The sequence below is a fragment of the Cyprinodon tularosa genome, unplaced genomic scaffold (assembly GCF_016077235.1).
Source record: "Cyprinodon tularosa strain WSP-4 unplaced genomic scaffold, ASM1607723v1 ctg668, whole genome shotgun sequence".
In the NCBI taxonomy this organism is placed as follows: domain Eukaryota; kingdom Metazoa; phylum Chordata; class Actinopteri; order Cyprinodontiformes; family Cyprinodontidae; genus Cyprinodon; species Cyprinodon tularosa.
In genome coordinates this window covers 308,626-329,049 of record NW_024039416.1, presented here as the reverse complement: position 1 = coordinate 329,049, position 20,424 = coordinate 308,626, and the positions used below count along the sequence as shown (strand labels likewise).

General features: G+C 40.7%; 1 protein-coding gene across 2 annotated transcripts; it reads left to right on the top strand.

The window, feature by feature from the left end:
* The first annotated feature begins 62 nt into the window (after positions 1 to 62).
* Positions 63 to 18,912, top strand: LOC119771374 (lamin-A-like). Of its 2 annotated transcripts, none has more exons than XM_038267253.1 (12): positions 63 to 437; positions 7,120 to 7,276; positions 7,376 to 7,501; positions 7,578 to 7,748; positions 9,475 to 9,600; positions 10,433 to 10,653; positions 10,727 to 11,000; positions 13,925 to 14,032; positions 14,115 to 14,234; positions 15,775 to 15,831; positions 15,942 to 16,136; positions 18,566 to 18,912. In XM_038267253.1, exons 1-12 carry the CDS (start codon positions 100 to 102, stop codon positions 18,599 to 18,601), a joined length of 1,929 nt encoding a protein of 642 aa, XP_038123181.1. In that variant the 5' UTR covers positions 63 to 99; the 3' UTR covers positions 18,602 to 18,912. The 2 variants fall into 2 exon arrangements, with proteins under 2 accessions (XP_038123181.1, XP_038123180.1); XM_038267252.1 differs by having other exon boundaries at positions 64 to 437; positions 15,939 to 16,136; positions 18,566 to 18,911.
* Positions 18,913 to 20,424: the final 1,512 nt, after the last annotated feature.

The following is a 20,424-nucleotide window of genomic DNA, read 5'->3' as shown; positions in this document are numbered from 1 at the left end:
GACGCCCTAAGCAGGAATAATGTGCTCATAAAGGTAGAAGATCCATCTTTAGGAGGAAATGCTAACAGGTATTTTTTTTATCAAAGGTACAGAGGTAAAATGGCCACACCCAAAAGCTCAACCAGAGGCGGAAACACCCCTCTGTCCCCGAACCGCATCACTCGGCTCCAGGAGAAGGAGGACCTCTGCAACCTCAACGACCGCCTGGCCATTTACATCGACAAAGTGCGCTCTCTCGAGGCGGAGAACGCCGGCCTGCGCATGCGCATCACCGAGTCCGAGACCGAGGTGACCCGGGAGCTGACGGGCCTGAAGGCCGCCTACGAGACGGAGCTGGCCGACGCCCGCAAGACTCTGGACTCGGTGGCCAAAGAGAGAGCGAGACTCCAGCTGGAGCTGGGCAAAGTGAGGGAGGAGCACAAGGAGCTGAAAGCCAGGTGGGTTAATGGTGGGGAACACGGCACCAAACATCACATGCCAGATTGTATGACTTCTGCTTGCAGCAGAATATGATCAAAAACATGGAGGTTAACTGAATAAAGAGCCAGTCCTTCGATTGTTAGATTCAGACTCTAAAAACAGGGCAAAAATTTATGTTTCTTCCAGTTCAAAGGGAGTTTTTCCTCTCCACTGTCGCTACAAGCATGCTCAGTGTGAGGGATTGCTGAAGAGTCAATGAGTCGATGCAATCAGCTGGTTTTCCTTAAGTACAAAAGTTTGAATCAATCTGACTGGATGATCTGGTTGAACTGGAAACTGAGATGACATGATGTGAATTGGAGCTATAGAAATAAACTGAACTGAAACTGAATTCGATATTAGAATAGGAAGAGGCGGGACTTAGCAGCAGCCAGCATGCAGGACCCCGAACATCAAAATCCCTGAAACTTTGTGACCAAATCACAAAGAAACAAACCGTCAGATGTAAAGTCTTCTCAATTCTGCAGCTTTGCATGTGTTTAATGCACATGGCGGCCATCTTGGATGTTGGGTTTTAAACTCGTAGGGAAATCATATTAAATCATTCTGGCTTAAATATGTATATAAATGTACTCTTAATCAGACAATATTGTCCCAAAAGTTAGAAAATTTCTATTTAAAAGAAAAATGCTGTCTTGAAATGTGTTTTTTTTCGTTATCTTCTGCAGACCAGTTAGTTCTACGTCAGCCTGAACACCTAAATTCGGCCAATCATATATCACCGGTCATCTGTCAATCAAATGTTTTCGGTCATAGCATCTTGATTCATGTGTCGCAGCTAATATACGCAACGGTTGAAATCAGAATCCTTTCCTTTCCCATTGAGTTGCGTCCCAGTGTTCACAGGGATGGACGCCTGTGTCTTCGGCAGGCGTAGAGCTAACAGAACTGGCAGCGTTGCGAGGCAAGGGCTCAAACATGTACGGCTGGAAGCCTTCTACACCAAACCAAGCTTCTGCCGCCCTGGCGTCCTCTTCCACAACATCTTCGTCCCCGCTTTCCTCCTCTAAATAAAAAATGGATGACGGAGGAGACTCATCCACGACCTCCGACACTAAACTCTCCTCCTCTTGCATGTTTCCGCTGTCCATAGCGTTCCTTGACAGCGTCGTTTCTAAGTCACCAATTTAGTGCCACTTGGAACCAATGGAATTTCCCATTGGGAACCTGCTAGCACTAAGATGCTAACTGGTTAGCAAGATGCTTCTGACAAACCGGCCACAACCAAACTTGCTTGAGAACCTTCCTCCACAACAATCCCGCCCCCTTGATAATCGACCAATCACATTCACTTTATTCTCTCGTGTAAAGTCGGGCACCACTCAGGAGAATTCGGAAATGCAACGGTTGGAACGGCCGCTTCCCTACGACTTTAAATGTCTGCAATCTTTAAAACCCAAAAAGTCATTTTATTCATTTTGACCTTTGAATAAAACACAGCTTATTATTCTTGGTTTCTGTTTTAAACAACAAAGGTTTTAAATATACATAAAACATTTTATCCATTTAAATCCATACAAGTATGGATTTTTTCTTTGTGAAAAATATAGAAAATAAAATCCAATTTTCATGTTAATGACTCTGAGAAATAGATCTATTTTACGACTTATTATACTATGTTATTATACTCTATTTAAAACCAATAGTTGGTGTTTTCTCGATTTTATTCACTAGTTGCAGAGGCTCCAAACACCAAAGGTTTTAGACCCCTAACTTTGCCTTTAAATCAGCTTCAACCTCAGAGGATTGCATTGATTTTTACCTTTTGTTTTAAGGTGCCCCTTTATGCCAAGGGCCCTACATTTCTTAAATGCACCTCTGTTGGGAGGTAACATTAATAGTTTAATAAGCCAACCTGAAACTGGCTCCAGAACCGGTCCAGGGCTCCCAGAACCTGCTGCAGAAGCATCTAATTCACTCTAACTGTTATTTCAACCAGTATTTTACCTCCTTTATGACAGAAAACTGAGAAAATCAGAAATAGACTCAGAGACAGAAGGCGTATTTATGGGACGATCATGGGACGCAGCGCTGCCTGAAGGTTTTCTGCAGAAACCCTCTGATCTTTGAGAGCCAGACATTGTTCATTAGAAGCAAACGTCAGGAAACGAAGGCTTTCATTTCGCCTCGCAGGTGTAACTGATCTAATGGATGTTAATATTTCATCCATAAATGCATTAAATACATAAACAAATTAAACCATTTACTACTCATCTGTTTATAGCTGAGAATTATTCTTAGCTTCAGGGAAAAATTTTTCAGTGTGTCACTGAAACCTTTTTTCCATGGTTGCACCAGGATCAGCAGCTCCACCCCCCCGGTTCCCTCCTGCCCCCCCTCTGCTCCCTTAGACCCCGATGACTAACTCTTTCCCCGTCCTCCTCCTTCACCATCATTATATACGTGGCAGAGTCTCAGGCTGTACTTTTTCCTCTTTTATTTCCATAAATATTCTGGGGGGGGAAAACTTGTCTGTTTTGGGTATGGCCAAGACGTTGCCATGGCAACTAAACAGCAGCAGCCGTGGCTTGTGGTTACGGGATTCACGGGGACCAGCTTCTTGGGCTGTGAGTCATCTGCACCGAAGGTTGTCCTCTGGTTCTGTTTCACAGGGGCGGAGCTGAGGGGTGGCTGGGCAGGGCCATGCCCTCCTCCCTCTCACACTGGATCTGTTTCTATTTATGTGCTTAGGGTATTTTTTATTTTTTTTATTCCAACAATAGAAGCCAGTTTATTCCACATTATTAAAACACAGTTAAACAAATAAAACACAGTTAGAGGCATTTTTTAAAGTCCTGATAAAAGTTTTGATATTTTCCCTCTTTCCATTTATTTTATTATGTTTTTCTTCCACAACTATTTTACTTTAACTGGTTCTTGTCAACATTGAACTTCCATTTTCTAAAGACATGCAGCCCAGAGGAAAGGATCATAAAAATAAAAACATATCTGAATTAGGGATTTAAAGTTAATTGCATTTGCAATATAATACAACTTCATAAAACAAAAATAAAACAAAACTTCAAAAATCCCAGCTCAGATTTGATCGTAACTATATTAGATGTAACAAGACACTGTCTCTCCCCCTCCGGCCCTTTAGGGGGCGGTAATCGTTTTAAAGTGGGTTTGCAGGCATAGGAGGGAAGCGAGAGGAAGAGAGGAGAGGAAGTAGAAGAATGTTTCCCAGCAACATTAGCTTACAGTTGGTACAAATAAAAAATAAATATAATTTCAACTTGATTTTATCTATTCACGCTCCATTTCTATTGTTTCCTCTTCCAAAGACGACTTTTACTGTTTGCATTTATCTATTTTCCACATGACAGACTGGGCTAGAAATGATAAATCCCACATGGTTAAAATAATCCTGGATTAGTCAGAGGTGTCAAATATATTCATGATTATTACTCCAGTAGACAGGGGCGGATGTAGGAAAGTACCAACTAATAGGGCACCGATACCATTTTGAGAGCCTAAAGTTTCTTTAACTATTGTCCCCCATTCCAGGTACGCATAAAAAGTTCTACAGGTGCTGGTCATAAAATTAGAATATCATGAAAAAGTAGATTGATTTCAGTAATTCCATTTAAAAAGTGAAACTTGTATATTATATTCATACATTACATACAAACTCATATATTTCAGATGTTTATTTTGTTTAATTTTGATGATTACAAATGACAACAAATGAAAATCTCAAATTCATCATATCAGAAAATTAGAATATTGTGAAAAGGTTCAAAATTGATGGCCCCTGGTGCCACACTCTAATCAGCTAATTAACTCAAACCACCTGCAAAAGCCTTTAAATGGTCTTTCAGTCTAGTTCTATAGGCTACACAATCATGGGGAAGACTGCTGACTTGACAGTTGTCCAAAAGACGACCATCGACACCTTGCACAAGGAGGGCAAGACACAAAAGGTCATCGCTAAAGAGGCTGGCTGTTCACAGAGCTCAGTGTCCAAGCACATTAATAGAGAGGCGAAGGGAAGGAAAAGATGTGGTCGAAAAAAGTGTACAAGCAAGAGAGATAACCGCACCCTGGAGAGGATTGTGAAACAAAACCCATTCAAAAATGTGGGGGAGATTCACAAAGAGTGGACTGCAGCTGGAGTGAGTGCTTCAAGAACCACCACACACAGACGTATGAAAGACATGGGTTTCTGCTGTCGCATTCCTTGTGTCAAGCCACTCTTGAACCACAGACAGCGTCAGAAGCGTCTTGCCTGGGCTAAAGAGAAACAGGACTGGACTGCTGGTGAGTGGTCCAAAGTCATGTTCTCTGATGAAAGTAAATTTTGCATTTCCTTTGGAAATCAAGGTCCCAGAGTCTGGAGGAAAAGAAGAGAGGCACTTCATCCACGTTGCTTGAAGTCCAGTGTAAAGTTTCCACAGTCAGTGATGGTTTGGGGTGCCATGTCATCTGCTGGTGTTGGTCCATTGTGTTTTCTGAGGTCCAGGGTCAACGCAGCCACATACCAGGAAGTTTTAGAGCACTTCATGCTTCCTGCAGCTGACCAACTTTTTGGAGATGCAGATTTCATTTTCCAACAGGACTTGGCACCTGCACACAGTGCCAAAGCTACCAGTACCTGGTTGAAGGACCATGGTATCCCTGTTCTTAATTGGCCAGCAAACTCTCCTGACCTTAACCCCATAGAAAATCTATGGGGTATTGTGAAGAAGAAGATGCAATACACCAGACCCAACAATTCAGAAGAGCTAAAAGCCACTATTAGAGCAACCTGGGCTATCATAACACCTGAGCAGTGCCACAGACTGATCGACTCCATGCCACGCCGCATTGCTGCAGTAATACAGGCCAAAGGAGGCCCAACTAAATACTGAGTGCTGTACATGCTCATACTTTTCATGTTCATACTTTTCAGTTGGCCAACATTTCTATAAATCCTTTGTTTTTATTGGTCTTCAGTAATATTCTAATTTTCTGATATGATGAATTTGAGATTTTCATTTGTTGTCATTTGTAATCATCAAAATTAAACAAAATAAACATCTGAAATATATGAGTTTGTATGTAATGTATGAATATAATATACAAGTTTCACTTTTTAAATGGAATTACTGAAATCAATCTACTTTTTCATGATATTCTAATTTTATGACCAGCACCTGTACTGGATTCACTTTGTTTTAGTCTTTTTCCTGCTTCACAAAGGTAGGCAGCAGCTTGACAAAGCCATGATGGCAATTATTTTACATCCAAGTAGTGTGCAGTTCTTCATATATACACACACTGTCATGATTCTATTAAAGTTCTGACCCAAAAATGCAGAAGACCAAACAGAGACCAGGGAAAAGTTTATACAGGTTTATTAGGAATAATGTGATGAATCCAGTGCTGCTCTGAACACCGTCAAACCAGAACTGGAAGGTGAGGGGAAGACACTGCGGTCAGTTCAGGCTCAGTGGGAAATTTTAATCTTTGCTTTTGAATTGGAGGAAAAGGTTGCAGACTCACTTCTCCAGGAAAAGATGTCCTTTATGGAATCCAGTCTGTGAGGGAAGGTTCCAGAGATTGTCTTGTTTGGTGTTGGGCGGATGGGGTTTACTCAGACTTAAGTTGTTCCTAGATGAACGGAGAAGCTGACTTCCACTCAGATTTCCTGCGGTACTTGAACGGGATGTGGAACAGATGAAACCTTTGCTCGGTGTGAAGCTCAAACGACCTCTTGGGGAAAGTGGATCCAAACTTCCTGTTTGGAGTGAACGGAGAAGCTGACTGCCACTCAAATTTCCTGCGGTACTTGAACGGGATGTGGAACAGATGAAACCTTTGCTCGGTGTGAAGCTCAAACGACCTCTTGGGGAAAATGGATCCAAACTTCCTGTTTGGGATCCCAGCTCAGTTAGAAGCTGAGTTGATCCTTCCAGAAAGAGAAGGTCCGAACAAATCCAGTTTGCAGGATGACTTCCTGCCGAGAGACAAAGACAAGAACAAAGTTAAGACTCAGCTTGACAAAACTCAGTTTGACTCAACAAAAACTCTGCTTGGCTAGAGTACCCAAACTGGCAAACAAAAACTCAGGTTAGACTCTGCTAAACTAAGCATGGCTAGAATACCCTGTATTGGCAAACACTCTGGCCTCGAGGTAGTGGCAGTCAGCAGCTTAAGAACACTCCACAGGTAATGAGGCAACGAGCTGCAGGTGTGCAGGGAGACCCAATGAGGACGGGGCACCACCTGGTGGAGGAGGAAAGGAAACACAAAAACAGACCACACAAACTGGATTCCTGACACCCACATCAATTTCAAGCAGATGGTATCGGCCCATACTGCACAGCCAGGGATCAGGGCCAAAAAAATGGCATCGGTGCAACATTAATAATCACCATTAAATGTTTATAAGGTTCTGATGCAGAAGCTAACGATGGGGTTACATCGTCCTGATCGTCCATCTTATCAGACTTTAAGTATAATTTTTTCAAAAACCAAACAGTGAGAACAGGCTGCTTCCTTCTGACTTCCCGAGATCTGGAAAATGTTTATATTTATCTCATCTACTGGCTGACTGGGTTAAACTGTTGGCTCATAGGATATGAATGAGGAGAAAACCTGTCCTGGTTCTGCCGCCGCCGACTCCTCCGGAGCTCACGGCGCTCTGTGTCTCTGCAGGAACACCAAGAAGGAGTCGGAGCTGGCAGCAGCCTTGCAGAGGCTCAAGGACCTGGAGGCTCTCCTGAACTCCAAGGACGCCTCTCTGACGACGGCGCTGGGAGAGAAACGGAACCTGGATGCTGAGAACCGGGACCTGAAGGCCCAGGTGGCTAAGGTAAGACCGGACCTCTGGGACCAGAAACAGAACCTTAACCTTCTCATCCTCCTCTGGTCTTCAGCATGAAAGGCATTTGTTTTCCTTCTTGTGTCGTAGCTGGAAACCAGTTTGGGAGATGCCAAGAAGCAGCTGCAGGACGAGATGCTGCGGAGGGTGGATGGAGAGAACCGGATCCAGACTCTCAAAGAGGAGCTGGACTTTCAGAAGAACCTTCACTCTGAGGTTCAGCTTCCTCCAACATAAACGTCTAATAACGAGCTCAGCAGAGATTTATTCTTCTTCTCTTCGCGTTTACCAGGAGCTGCGGGAGATAAAAAGGCGCCACGAGTCCCGGATGGTGGAGCTGGACAGCGGCCACCAGCAGGAGTTTGAGAGCAAACTGTCGGAAGCGCTCGCAGAGATGCGGAGTCAGCACGAGCTGCAGGTTCAGCTCTACAAGGAGGAAATAGAGAAGACCTACAATGCAAAGGTAGATCTTTAGAGATGCACCAGAACCCGCAGACACTAATTAAACCACAATCTCCTCTGCAGACAGTTAACTGTCTGATAAAGTCCAAACTGGGTCATCAAGCAGAACCCAAACACTGAAACTGGTCTGCAACAGAATGCTTTAATAAGACCAGAACCAAGGTGTTCTACTCATAGACATTATATACGTAGACGCATCATTGGACGCGGGCTGATGTGCCTTGAGGGCGGCCATCTTGGATCAGTCCACAGTTCTGATCCAAGAACAGCTGCTGTCATTTTAATCAAATGAAAGACGAGTCAGAGATAATATGACAATAATCTCTTATATCTCACAACCGCTTAAACGACCAAAACTAATTCTAAAATATAAATATATATAGATATTATGATTGACGCATATCAACTGATTAAAGATCAAATGTTCACATATGCATAAACAATGATTAGGAGAAAAAAAGAGTTTGAAAAAGAGTTGTGTAAGAAGTTTAATCAAATTTATACACTGCAAAAAAAAATTAAATCTAAATAAGTCATTTTTCTTAAAATAAGTGCTTTTTCTCTTGAATTGAGGAAGAAAGTGAGACACTTCGGCAATAGAACAAGATGATTTACTTTTAAAATAAGTAAAATCAATTGCATTGCCTTATTTCAAGTGAATATTATCTAATTATCTTATTTTAAGAGTAAAAATACTCGTTCCATTGGTGAACTATCACATTTACCTACTGAAATTAAGGGTAAATACACTTAATTTAAAGACATCGTTTTTCCAGTGTAAGGACAAAAATACGAAAGAGGATTAGGGGCACTGAAAAAAAAAATGTTAACTGATTTTTATATTTCATTTCAGTCAGAATTCTGACTTTTAATCTCAGAATTCTGACTTTTTTCTCAGAATTCTGACTTTTTTCTCAGAATTCTGACTTTTTTCTCAGAATTCTGACTTTTAATCTCAGAATTCTGACTTTTTTCTCAGAATTCTGACTTTTAATCTCAGAATTCTGAATTTAATCTCAGAATTCTGACTTTAATCTCAGAATTCTGACTTTTTTCTCAGAATTCTGACTTTTAATCTCAGAATTCTGACTTTTTTCTCAGAATTCTGACTTTTAATCTCAGAATTCTGAATTTAATCTCAGAATTCTGACTTTAATCTCAGAATTCTGACCTTTTTCTCAGAATTCTGACTTTTAATCTCAGAATTCTGACTTTTAATCTCAGAATTCTGACTTTAATCTCAGAATTCTGACTTTAATCTCAGAATTCTAACAGATAACAAACATGTTAGCATCAAGCCATAGCCATGTCTGTTTTAGAGACTAGCTCTCTTGTTTTAATGACCTTCTGCTCCTCCATTAATGAGGGGACCCCTCAGGCACGTAAAAAGTTGCCTAATTTCGTCATTTTCCACCAATGTGTTTGTCATATTACTGAAATAAAATTTAAAAATCAGTTAACTTTTCTTTTTTGAGTGGCCCTAATTCTCTTCCATACAGAAAGGTTTTAGTTAGACTCCACATAAATTTACCGTTCACTACGATTTAACCAAAAAGTCTTGACAATGACAAAAAATGAATAAAATTAACATATAATGTATGTTAACATCATAACATATGATGTAAACGCTTCCAGATACACAAAATCTAAAATCTGAACTGGAGGACAAACATCGGTGTAGGATGGTCTGTTTCTGAATGATCCACCATTGTGTTTCCATCCGGCAGCTGGAAAGCGCTCGTCAGACGGCGGACAGGAGCAGCCACCTGGTGGGAGCTGCACACGAGGAGCTGCAGCAGACGCGGACCCGCCTGGAGTCCACATCTGTTCAGCTCAGCCAGCTGCAGAAACAGGTAGCAGGACCAGCACAACATTTCAAACAATCAACTTTATAGAGCATTCTGCTGGAACATTCGGGTCACCTGACTAAAGGACGCCTTCAGGCAGGGGCAGATTTAAGAAATGTGGGGCCCTAGGCAAAAACAGGCAGGGGGCCCTCTGACCTGAGAAGACAACACATAAAACAGCCCCATTATACTATGACGAAGTATTAGGGTCCGGCTAGAGTTTTTGTTTTTCTTCTATTTCTAGATAATGTCATACACACTCCGCTTTGTTTTTAAAACATAAATCACACAAAAATCTAAGCAGGGATGTCTGTGGGACAGTGATTGGCCTCCATGTTCTGAATGCTGGCGTACCATAAAGAATAAATGATGAACAGTTTAGTTTGTACCTTCAAGTCGTTGCCCATAGGAAGACGTTACTGGATATAACCTAACGGAATATCTTCAGAACGGCTCCAAATGAAACTAAACTCATATGGGTGAGTAGAACATGATGGAATAACGGAAAATCAAGGACCCAATGTAAAGAAAACAGCGTTTCCCTTTAATATTATAACCGTTCTGATGTCATTTTAGCGAAAGAAAAGCAGTAGTTGTATTAACCAAACATGTAGACATAGTTTTATGGGGCCCCATTAACTTGGGGCCCTATGCAGTTGCCTAGTATTGCCTAATGGTAAATCCCCCCCCTGATTTTTTAAATGTTTTCTACAGGTTGGTTTAGTCTCACAGGAACTTATCCTCTAAAAATATTCAGAATAAGAAAATGAAATCAACCTAAAATTGTAGAAAAATAACTGGTTTTCTACATCCTGTATCATCTCTGACTCTGATCCAGCTGGCAGCTCGCGAGGCGAAGCTGAGAGAATTGGAGGACGCTCTGTCCAGGGAGCGGGACACCACCCGCCGCCTGCTGGGGGAGAAGGACCGGGAGATGGCGGAGATGAGGCAGCGCATGCAGCAGCAGCTGGATGAGTACCAGGAGCTGCTGGACGTGAAGCTGGCTCTGGACATGGAGATATGTGCCTACAGGAAGCTCCTGGAGGGCGAGGAGGAGAGGTACGCTTCCAGCCGCACTCTGAAGATTTGAAACTATCTTCCACTTTCTTCATCCTGCCATCATTCCCTGCAGGCTGCGCCTCTCCCCCAGCCCCCCTCCCACCAGAGTGACAGGAAGTCGCTCCTCCACTTCCATTGGTCACTCTCGCTCCATCCTCGGCAGCGCTCGCAGCTCCCCCGCCAAGAGGCGCCGCCCCAACGACACCGACAGCGAGGCGTCCAGCTTCACCGGCGGAGCTGTTGCCCGTACCCGCATTACCCAGCAGGCCTCGGCCAGCGGCCGGGTCACTGTGGACGAGGTGGACCTGGAGGGGAAGTATGTCCGCCTCAGCAACAAAGCAGATGAGGTGAGGAGGTTGGAAATCCATCTGAAGGGGTTCCTCAGGGATCCGTCCTGGCATCCCTGAACTTTGAGCCTGAGCTCAACAATCCTGATGATCCTCATCAAAACCTGATCTAAAGGATTTTCATCTTTTTGTTGAGCATTAAGGTCAACAGACAGACTGAAAGTTACACAAACAGAAAAATCAAACTTTAATCACAAAGAAAAAAATCAAACTGGAAGTGAGCAGCTTCCTTGAGCTAAGAAGGAAAACAAAGTGACAGTGGAGGAAGATTTTTTACTCTTGATTGAAATAAAAAAAGAAAACTATTTCAGTATATAATAATCTTATTTTAAGGGACCAAGATACTCATTCCATCAGCAGAAATGGTTGAAGCCTACACTGCAAAAACGATCCAGAAATAAGTAAAAAATTCTTAAAGTAGGCTAAGTATATTTACCCTTATTTTGAGCAGGTAAATAATATGATCTGCCAATTGCATGAGTATTTTTACTCTTAAAATAAGATAGTTAGATAATATGCACTTGAAATAAGACAATAACATTGTTTTTTCTTATTTTAAAAGGACGTCGTCTTGTTCCATTGGCAAAGTGTCTCACTTACCTCCTCAATTCAATGAAAAATGCACTTATTTATTATGGGAGATGTTGTTTTAATGTCCACATAATTTTATTTCATTTGTAATTTTTTTATTTCATGTTTTGTTGTTGGACCCCAGGAAGAATAGCTGTAGCTTGCTACAGCTAATGGGGATCCTAAATAAACTAAACTAAACTAAACTTTAAGAAAAAAATAACTTATTGAGATTTCTACTTTTGCAGTGTACATATCACTATTTCAAGAATTCACTTTTTTCAGATTCTTAAACTTTTTTTAGGATTGGGAAAACCAAATGTAAAGAATAATTGACTAAAATCAGAATCTGGATAGGAATCATGAAGTTGTATCACCCTGAGGTTTAAACCATACTCATGATTCTTTAGTAAAATAAATATGAAAAAGACTAAGACTAAATAAAATCCTTAAGTAAAATTAATCAAGTGCAGTTTATACAATTATATAGTATATTTATGTCAGGATTTGATTATGGAGTGTAGACCCAAAAGCAGAGGCAGGAAGGCAGAGGTGAATTTCTTTAGATTTAATTAAATAGGGAAACTGAAAACAAAGGCAGGTTATCCAAAAATCCAATAATGAAAACGAAGACCAAACAAGCATCAAATCAGGAGTCCAAAAATCCAAAAGAATCAAACATAAAAACTAGTCAAAACGAACCAGAAACCTTGGAGACATCAGGGGAATCACTGTCACAACGAGGAAGACTCAGGAAGACGGAGTTGGAGGAAGTTTGACAAAGTTTGGCAGTGTTTGACGAGGACCCAGCAAAGGGGAACTGAAGAGAGACAGTGTATTCTCATTATGAGTGCGTATGACATCGTACGAAAAGTTATGCACCGTAATTTCGTACGTTTTGGACGTTTTACTCGTCGTATGCGCATGCGCATCTGATGCACCATTCACGAATTTAGAATATAAATTACAATTAGCCCTAACCCTAAGATATAAAACAGCAAGCAACGTAGTTAGAGACATGAATAAGTGATGATTGCACTTTTTTTCCCAGTTTTACGTCCGTCCGCGGATCTGCTTTTTTTTCCTGTCTGCCAGCGCATGCGCACTGATGTGGTTTTTTGAGGAAAAACGTCCAAAACACACGAAATAGTGTGCATAACTTTTCGTACGATTTCATACGAACTGATAATGAGAATATGTTGAGAGAGAGGGCTTTTAAAGGAGACTGAGAAAAAGAGGGGGCTAATGAGGAAACTGGGAAAAGGTGTGCACAGAAAAAAAGAGGGAAAGAGCTAGGGAAGAGGGAGAACACAAGAGGGCAGCAGAGAGCAACAAATAGAAACGTGGAAAACTGGAAATAACAACAAAATGATAATCAAATAACTAGGACTATAAAACATGGAGAAAAGAAAACTAAACACTAGAAAACAAGGAGTAAAGTAAGACTGAATACTCAAAAGAAAAACATAACAGAAACCTGACAATTTATTTATTGATTGATTCTGTGGAGCACTTTGGTCAGCTGTGGTTGTTTCTAAGTGCTTAATAAATAATATTGGATTGGATAAGAAAAGAACGCAGAATAAGAAGATAAGAAAACAGTCAGAGCAGCAAAGATATGGAGGCAACGCTTCCCACAGCCATAAAATATGTTAAAGTGGATCAGAATTCATTACGCCATTAAAGCTGCACTTTCATTTATAATTAAATACATTCATAAGGTTATTAATAAATGATGTTCTCAATAAAAAATAAATAAATATTACAATAAAAGGCATCCATTAAATACAACAATCAACATGATAAAAATGGTTTTATTTTGTCTTATTTTGTCATTTGTATTACAATTTATTTCTTAACTTCATGATAAACAGATTTAAAAAATATATATATATGTATATTTATTTTTTTATTTATTGCAAAATATATTTACTTATTATATAGTTTATGGATTATTTCTTAATAATCTGTTTATAGCAGTATTTTTTATTAATTACTGTAAATTATGAATACAACGGCTGCTTGACACCTTTGGTATCGACAAATTAAACTGGATCTTTGGTCAAATGAGGCGATGCTCTGTTTGGCATCAGAAGCTCTGGATATCTGGACCTTTGAAATAAAGCTTTGGTCACAGACTCAAACACATGTTAAAAAAAAAAAAAAAAAAAAAAGCTTTAAACTCTTTTTCAACTGTAAAATGAATTTAAAAAATCTGTTGTTTGTTTCCCTGTGAGCAGGCAGCCTGTGTTGGAACATACCGCCCCCTGGTGGTGTTTCTTAGATTGAACGCTGCTGTCTGCCTCACTTCATTCCTGGTGTTTCATGTCCCGTTTGTTTGGTCCCTCCTGTAGGATCAGAATTTGGGGAACTGGCAGCTGAAGCGGCAGATTGGATCCAGCTCTCCCATCATCTTCAAGTTCCCAGCTAAGTTCACCCTGAAGGCCGGCCAAAGAGTCACGGTCAGCAGCATCTCCACTCTTTACAAACGGAGCAGCAAAGCCAGATCTCAGGTGTTTAACCTGTCATTTTGTCTGTGGTCAGATTTGGGCATCTAACGCTGGAGGGGTCCACAATCCTCCTTCAGACCTGGTGTGGAAGACTCAGCCTTCCTGGGGAACCGGGGACCAGTTCCAGACCACGCTCATTAGCGCCAGTGGAGAGGTATCCAATCTAATCCAACTTTATTTATAAAACAGTTTAATATTTATCGAAGGACCAAAGTTCTGTACAATGGCTGGGGTTTGACTTGGAGGGGCCATTTTGAATGGCTGCTACTGTAACAATAGAAATGGACTCTGTTCTTCCTAATTATGGAGCCAAGCAGGAGCAGATAAAGGGTAAAAAGAAGTGGCCCCTGAACTGAGCCCTGTGGTACCCCACACAATAAGGGAGCATACTGTATTGTGTGGGCTGCTGCAGTCTCTTTATTGGCTTCCTGTTAAATCCAGAATAGAATTTAAAATCCTCCTTCTCACATATAAAGCCTTAAATGGCCAAGCTCCATCTGATACCAGAGATCTGATTGTTCCTTATGTTCCTAACAGAGCACTTCACTCTCAATCTGCAGGTTTACTAGTGGTTCCTAGAACTTCTAAAAGTAGAATGGGAGGCAGATCTTTTGGTTCTCAGGCTCCTCTCCTGTGGAACCAACTACCAGTTTTAGTCCGTGAGGCAGACACCCTGTCTACTTTTAAGGCTAGGCTTAAAACTTTCCTTTTTGATAAAGCTTCTAGTTAGAGTGGCTCAGGTTATCCTGAGCTATCTCTATAGTTCTGCTGCTATAGGCTTAGACTGCTGGAGGACATAGGGACCCCTTTTTCATCATTCTGCTTCATTCTATCTCTATTCTCCCACTCTGCAGAATCTGTTAGTTCAATCTCTAACGTTCTGCTCTCTCTGCTTTTTCTCATAGTAGCTTCATCTGGTCTGTTCCTGTTTGGCTGTGACTCCATCCTGGAGAGAAATATCAGCTGTGCTGCTGCCATCAACACCTTTGTTTCTAGATGTTGGAGCTTGGCCTTTTTTCCAGTGTAGTCCTGTTTCTCTGACTGTGACTAACTGGATGTGCTCTCTTCATCCTCTGACATGGGAGCTGGCTCGGAGCTCGTCTGCCTGGCTGTGTGTTTCCTGGACGGGGCCGCCTGTGGAGCTGGTTGACAGTTGCCTTTTGTATCTATGCTTCTTTTTCTATGTCTGCTTCTGTCTCCTTGAACCCCAGTGGGCCTCAGCAGATGGCCGCTCACACTGAGCCTGGTTCTGCTGGAGGTTTCTTCCTGTTCAAAGGGAGTTTTTCCTCTCCACTGTCGCTACAAGCATGCTTAGTGTGAGGGATTGCTGAAGAGTCAATGAGTCGATGCAATCAGCTGGTTTTCCTTAGATAGAAAACTTTGAATCAATCTGACTGGATGATCTGGTGAACTGGAAAGTGACCTGAGATGACATGATGTGAATTGGAGCTATAGAAATAAACTGAATTCAAATTGAGGATGACTTTAATTCGCTAAGAGAGACACAGAAAGTTCAGTTTTCTAAATATTATTTTAAACATTGATCCATTGGTGTAGACCTACTGAAAGGCACCGAGTGCTTTGTTGGAACCAAACACACCTGAAGATCTATGGAGTCAGTCTGCAGGTGACTTTGAAGCTCCTGAGTTCAACGTCAAGACAGGAAGTTGATGAAAAGTGTTTTATTTTTGCAGGAGATGGCTATGAGGAAGGTAACCCGCACTCAGTTTGAAGATGAAGATGAAGACATGGTAAGAGGACTTGGATCTAAAAACACCCTCATCTCTAAACACAGCCTTCCATTTAGCGAGCAAGGCAGCAGGTCGGCTTCCCCGGTTCAATTCCCTGTCGTCTCCAGCAGGTGGCTCACAGCACCTGCGCAGACGGCGAATACAACCTGCGCAGCCGAACCGTGGTCTGCGGCTCCTGTGGACTCCCGTCAGACAAGTCCAGCAACTGCTCCGTGTCGTCTGCGTCCCGCTCGTTCCGTAGCGGAGGGCTCTCCGAGGGACTAGTGCCGCATTCCTACGTGTTCAACACGAGCACACCTCGCAAGGTAAACCTCCTCGCCTGCTGCTGAAGCAGAGGCGTAGCTAGAATGTTTTTATAAGGGTGGCCAGGCACTCGCTAACGTACACTGAGGGGTGGCTGAAAGCTGATAGGTGCCAGAACCTCTGCACTTTCCTACAGGAACATTAACGAGCACAATGCCCATATTTTCTAAATAAAAACAAACTCTACTTTCCTATAGTTATTTGCTAACAAATAGACACATATATTTAAACATCCATGCTTTCTAGTTAAAAGGTGTAGATCAGCGGTAACCAATTAAAAATCAGCCGGGTCCGAATAAAGAAAATCATCAACCAGTAAAGGTCTGGAGACTTTTTTTATTATAATCTGTTACTTTAAACAGAATTTAACACTGAAATAAAATGAGATTTTTATGCATCCATGTTATACATTGAATGTTTAATAAATAGTATTAAAAAAAATGAAATAGAAAATGTTTCCATTTTAAAATCTAAAGTGTTTTTTGAAGTAGAGAACAATTGTTCACTTTGGTATATAGACAATTTCCCGATTCACATACTTTATAAAACACCTGAACGTTTTTCTTTCTTTCTTTTTTCTGTCTTAAAGGAATATTACACCCAAAACACGATTAGCCTTCATTTTCTACTCACCCCCATGCTGAACAACACTCTGGAGTACTTTTTTGATATCTCAAATGCATCTGGAGATCTGGGAGGCTTCTTGCTGTCTGCTGACATTCAAATAATGGAGGTCTATGGCGCCCGAGGCAGAAAGGTCCATAAAAGTCCACAAAAAACGTGTCAATATTCCTCCATACTGCTCGTCCAATGTATTCCAAGTGTCCTGAGTGGGTAGCGTCCAGAATTTACTCGAAACAAAGTCATTTAGAATGTTTTTAGAGCATAAACAGTAGTGTATAGGATTTCCTAAAAGCGCGTTCATGAGTCTACGGAAACCGCGGCAGACCAAACCAGATGAAAGTGCGCATTCAGCTCAGCAAAGAACTCATGCTCTTCCTCAACACTGAAGTCCTCAAACATTTTTCTTTCGTTGTTTCTTTCTTTGCACAGGTAAACAGCACATTTCTTCTTCTATGCTTGCATTATCGGCAGAGCAGACGCTGAATGCGCACTTTCATCTGGTTTGGTCTGCCGCGGTTTCCGTAGACTCGTGAACGCGCTTTTAGGAAATCCTATACACTACTGTTTATGCTCTAAAAACATTCTAAATGACTTCGTTTCGAGTAAATTATGGACGCTACCCACTCAGGACACTTGGAATACATTGGACGAGCAGTATGGAGGAATATTGACACGTTTTTTGTGGACTTTTATGGACCTTTCTGCCTCGGGCACCATAGACCTCCATTATTTGAATGTCAGCAGACAGCAAGAAGCCTCCCAGATCTCCAGATGCATTTGAGATATCAAAAAAGTACTCCAGAGTGTTGTTCAGCATGGAGGTGAGTAGAAAATGAAGGCTAATCATGTTTTGGGTGTAATATTCCTTTCATGTAGGCTGCCCTGCAAGGCTTTAAACCTGGGTTTAACCAGAGACTAAGCCATTCTAAAGCACATATCAAGGAGCTCATTTTGACCCTGGATCCAGATTTATTGTCGATTCTGTTCATGGTGGAGAATCCTGCTTCACAGCAGCAGGTTGAGCCAAACAACGCTCCGAAGGGCTTTACCGTATTAACAGGAGAAGCGGCGCAACTGAAATTAGACACTGTCGTCAGACAACATGCAGTAATTTATAAATGTTTGAAATCAGGTTGGGTCTGGATCTGGACCACGGTCCGCTAATCCGTAACCTCTGGTATAGTGAATAAAATTCTTTCAGGTTAGCGTTCTGGAGCGAACATCTTTTCCATTGTAATTACTTACCTAATCATTCTGCATAAATTTTATATTTACATGTTAACTACTAATATCTACATAAGTTAATTATTTAATAAGTTTTTATTAAAATAGTTTTTTATCTATGAATTCACTGAAGACTCCTAGATGACTTGCAGAGACGCATCATTTTCTCTTTACCCCAAATAACACAAAATCTAGCTCTGAAAACAGCATTCATTCTGTACTTATCATCTTTAATGTTAGTAGAGCATAACTAAACAAAGTGTTTTTCTTGTCAAGTAATTGTTAATATATGAAAATTTTAAATGTTTTAAATATGTCTCTTGAAAGTATTACTGCTTCCACCGTCTGTATTAGAGGGGGTGGTGAATGGTTGGCTAAGGGTGGCCATGGCCACCTGTGGCCCCCCATTTAGCTCCGCCCTTGTGCTGAAGCCAAACTTCAGCCGCTGGTCACCTTTCTGATTCCCTGCAGTTTCAGCTCTGCTGGAGCCCGTTTTCCACCTGTATGGCGGCTCCTCGGTATAAATGAGGCCCTAGGGGCCTTTGAGGGGCCCGTTCTGACTTTGTTAACCCTTTCCTTCTAGACTGGATCCAGGATGGAGAGCTGTCCGATCATGTGAACGCATCGATCCATGAAGAACCTGTTCTCTTATCCTACGAGAGTTTAGAGCGTATTAGCTTCTAGTTTATGTTTTATACTTTTAAACTTTTTCAGGTAGTAAGATTTGAGATTTGTATATTTCTTTTTTTTATTTTCTACCCATGCATGCTAACCGATACCTTTGGATTTCACTTTTCATTAAATACATATTGTTTTAAAAATTGTAACCATTTTTTTTCTCCCTTTTAAGCCTTTTAAGCTTGAGGAGTTTTTTTTAACATTTAACTTTCAATGTTTTGTATTTTTTCATATTCTATTCTGTTTCTGTTTTTATGTTAAATTTGATACCATTTATTATTCTTTGTTTTATTTTTTTATTTTAAACTGTGCTAGAGATCCGCGGGAAATTTGGATCTTTCTTTTTCTGATATCAATAAAAATTTCCCCCAAAAAATATTTTGAGGTTATTTCTTTAACAAAAAAGAATTTCCTCTGTTTGATTAGATAATGGTCAAATTTTTTGGTTTCTCTTGTTTGATGAAAGAAAAACCCACAATGGTCAAAGAAATCACTTAAATCTGGCAAATTTAAAAGAAAAGTTCAGTCATATTCAGAATCCAAACTTCTGAAAGTTCTTTAAATCTGAAATGATTCCATCCTGTTCAATAAATGATCAGTGTTTTTAATTCAGAGTAATTTTCATGTGAATGTGCTTTACTGGAGGCATCCATGTTTGTCAAAGAACACTACTGCCACCTACTGGTTAGTGACGTCACGGTGCGGTATCGGCTGTTGATCAAGTCCCAGTGCTGTATCTGGTGTTTGTCACAACGCGCTATTATCCAAGTCATCTTGAAAACATTCTTCTTCCAAATGTTGGCTACATATTACGGGTTTTTTCTCTGGCCAGAAGTTCGATGGCAAATCCTCCCTCTTCAAGTTGGCGATCCAACGACCAACCCGTCCGTGGAGGATCAGGAATCAGAAAGGTGGAATAACTCTTTTTTTTCACTTTTACCCGATGTATTCCAGCATCCAGCTGCCATGCACGTGGGCATTGTCAGTTTCACTATAGCTCTGGTGAATTTCAATGGTGAAGTCCTCTGGAAATCTTCAATAATTGTTGTTGATTGCAGATGTGTCTAGTAGTTCCCATTGATTTAGCTTGGAAAGCGGGGAGAATGGCGCTAGGCTTACCGCACCGTGACGTCACTGCTGGAAGATGGCAAGAGGGAGGGGTTACAATATTTGGGCAAAAATGGCCGCTCCCAGACTCAGTGATCTCAACGGAAATTATATTTTTTAATTTTTTTACTGATTAACACTGAATTCATTAAATCACTGCGAACCTACTAGTTTTAGGTATAAATAATGAATTTCCCGGAATTTCCCTTAAATACTAAATACAAATTCTATGAAAATATACAAATATAAGTCAGATATTAAAACATTAAAATAAAAGTGAACTAATCATGCAAACAGCTTTTAATAAACATTTTAGATTCGATTTTTTCCCTTATTTATTTCTATAATTAGAGACTTGAATAAAACTTTGCTTTAATATTTCCTTTGAATAGGTCGACAATTACTAAAATAAAAATGTATGGGAGAAAGAAAGCGACTATTTAACATTACAGTACCAAATAAATTTGATAAGGAATTCAATTCCACCCTCATCCAGGAAACTACATAAATCCTCAAAATCAGAATCAGAATCAGAAATACTTTAATAATCCCAGAGGGAAATTACTTTTGTTACACGCTCCAGTTACAGTTTTTTATATATATATATATATATATATATATATATATATATATATATATATATATATATATATATAT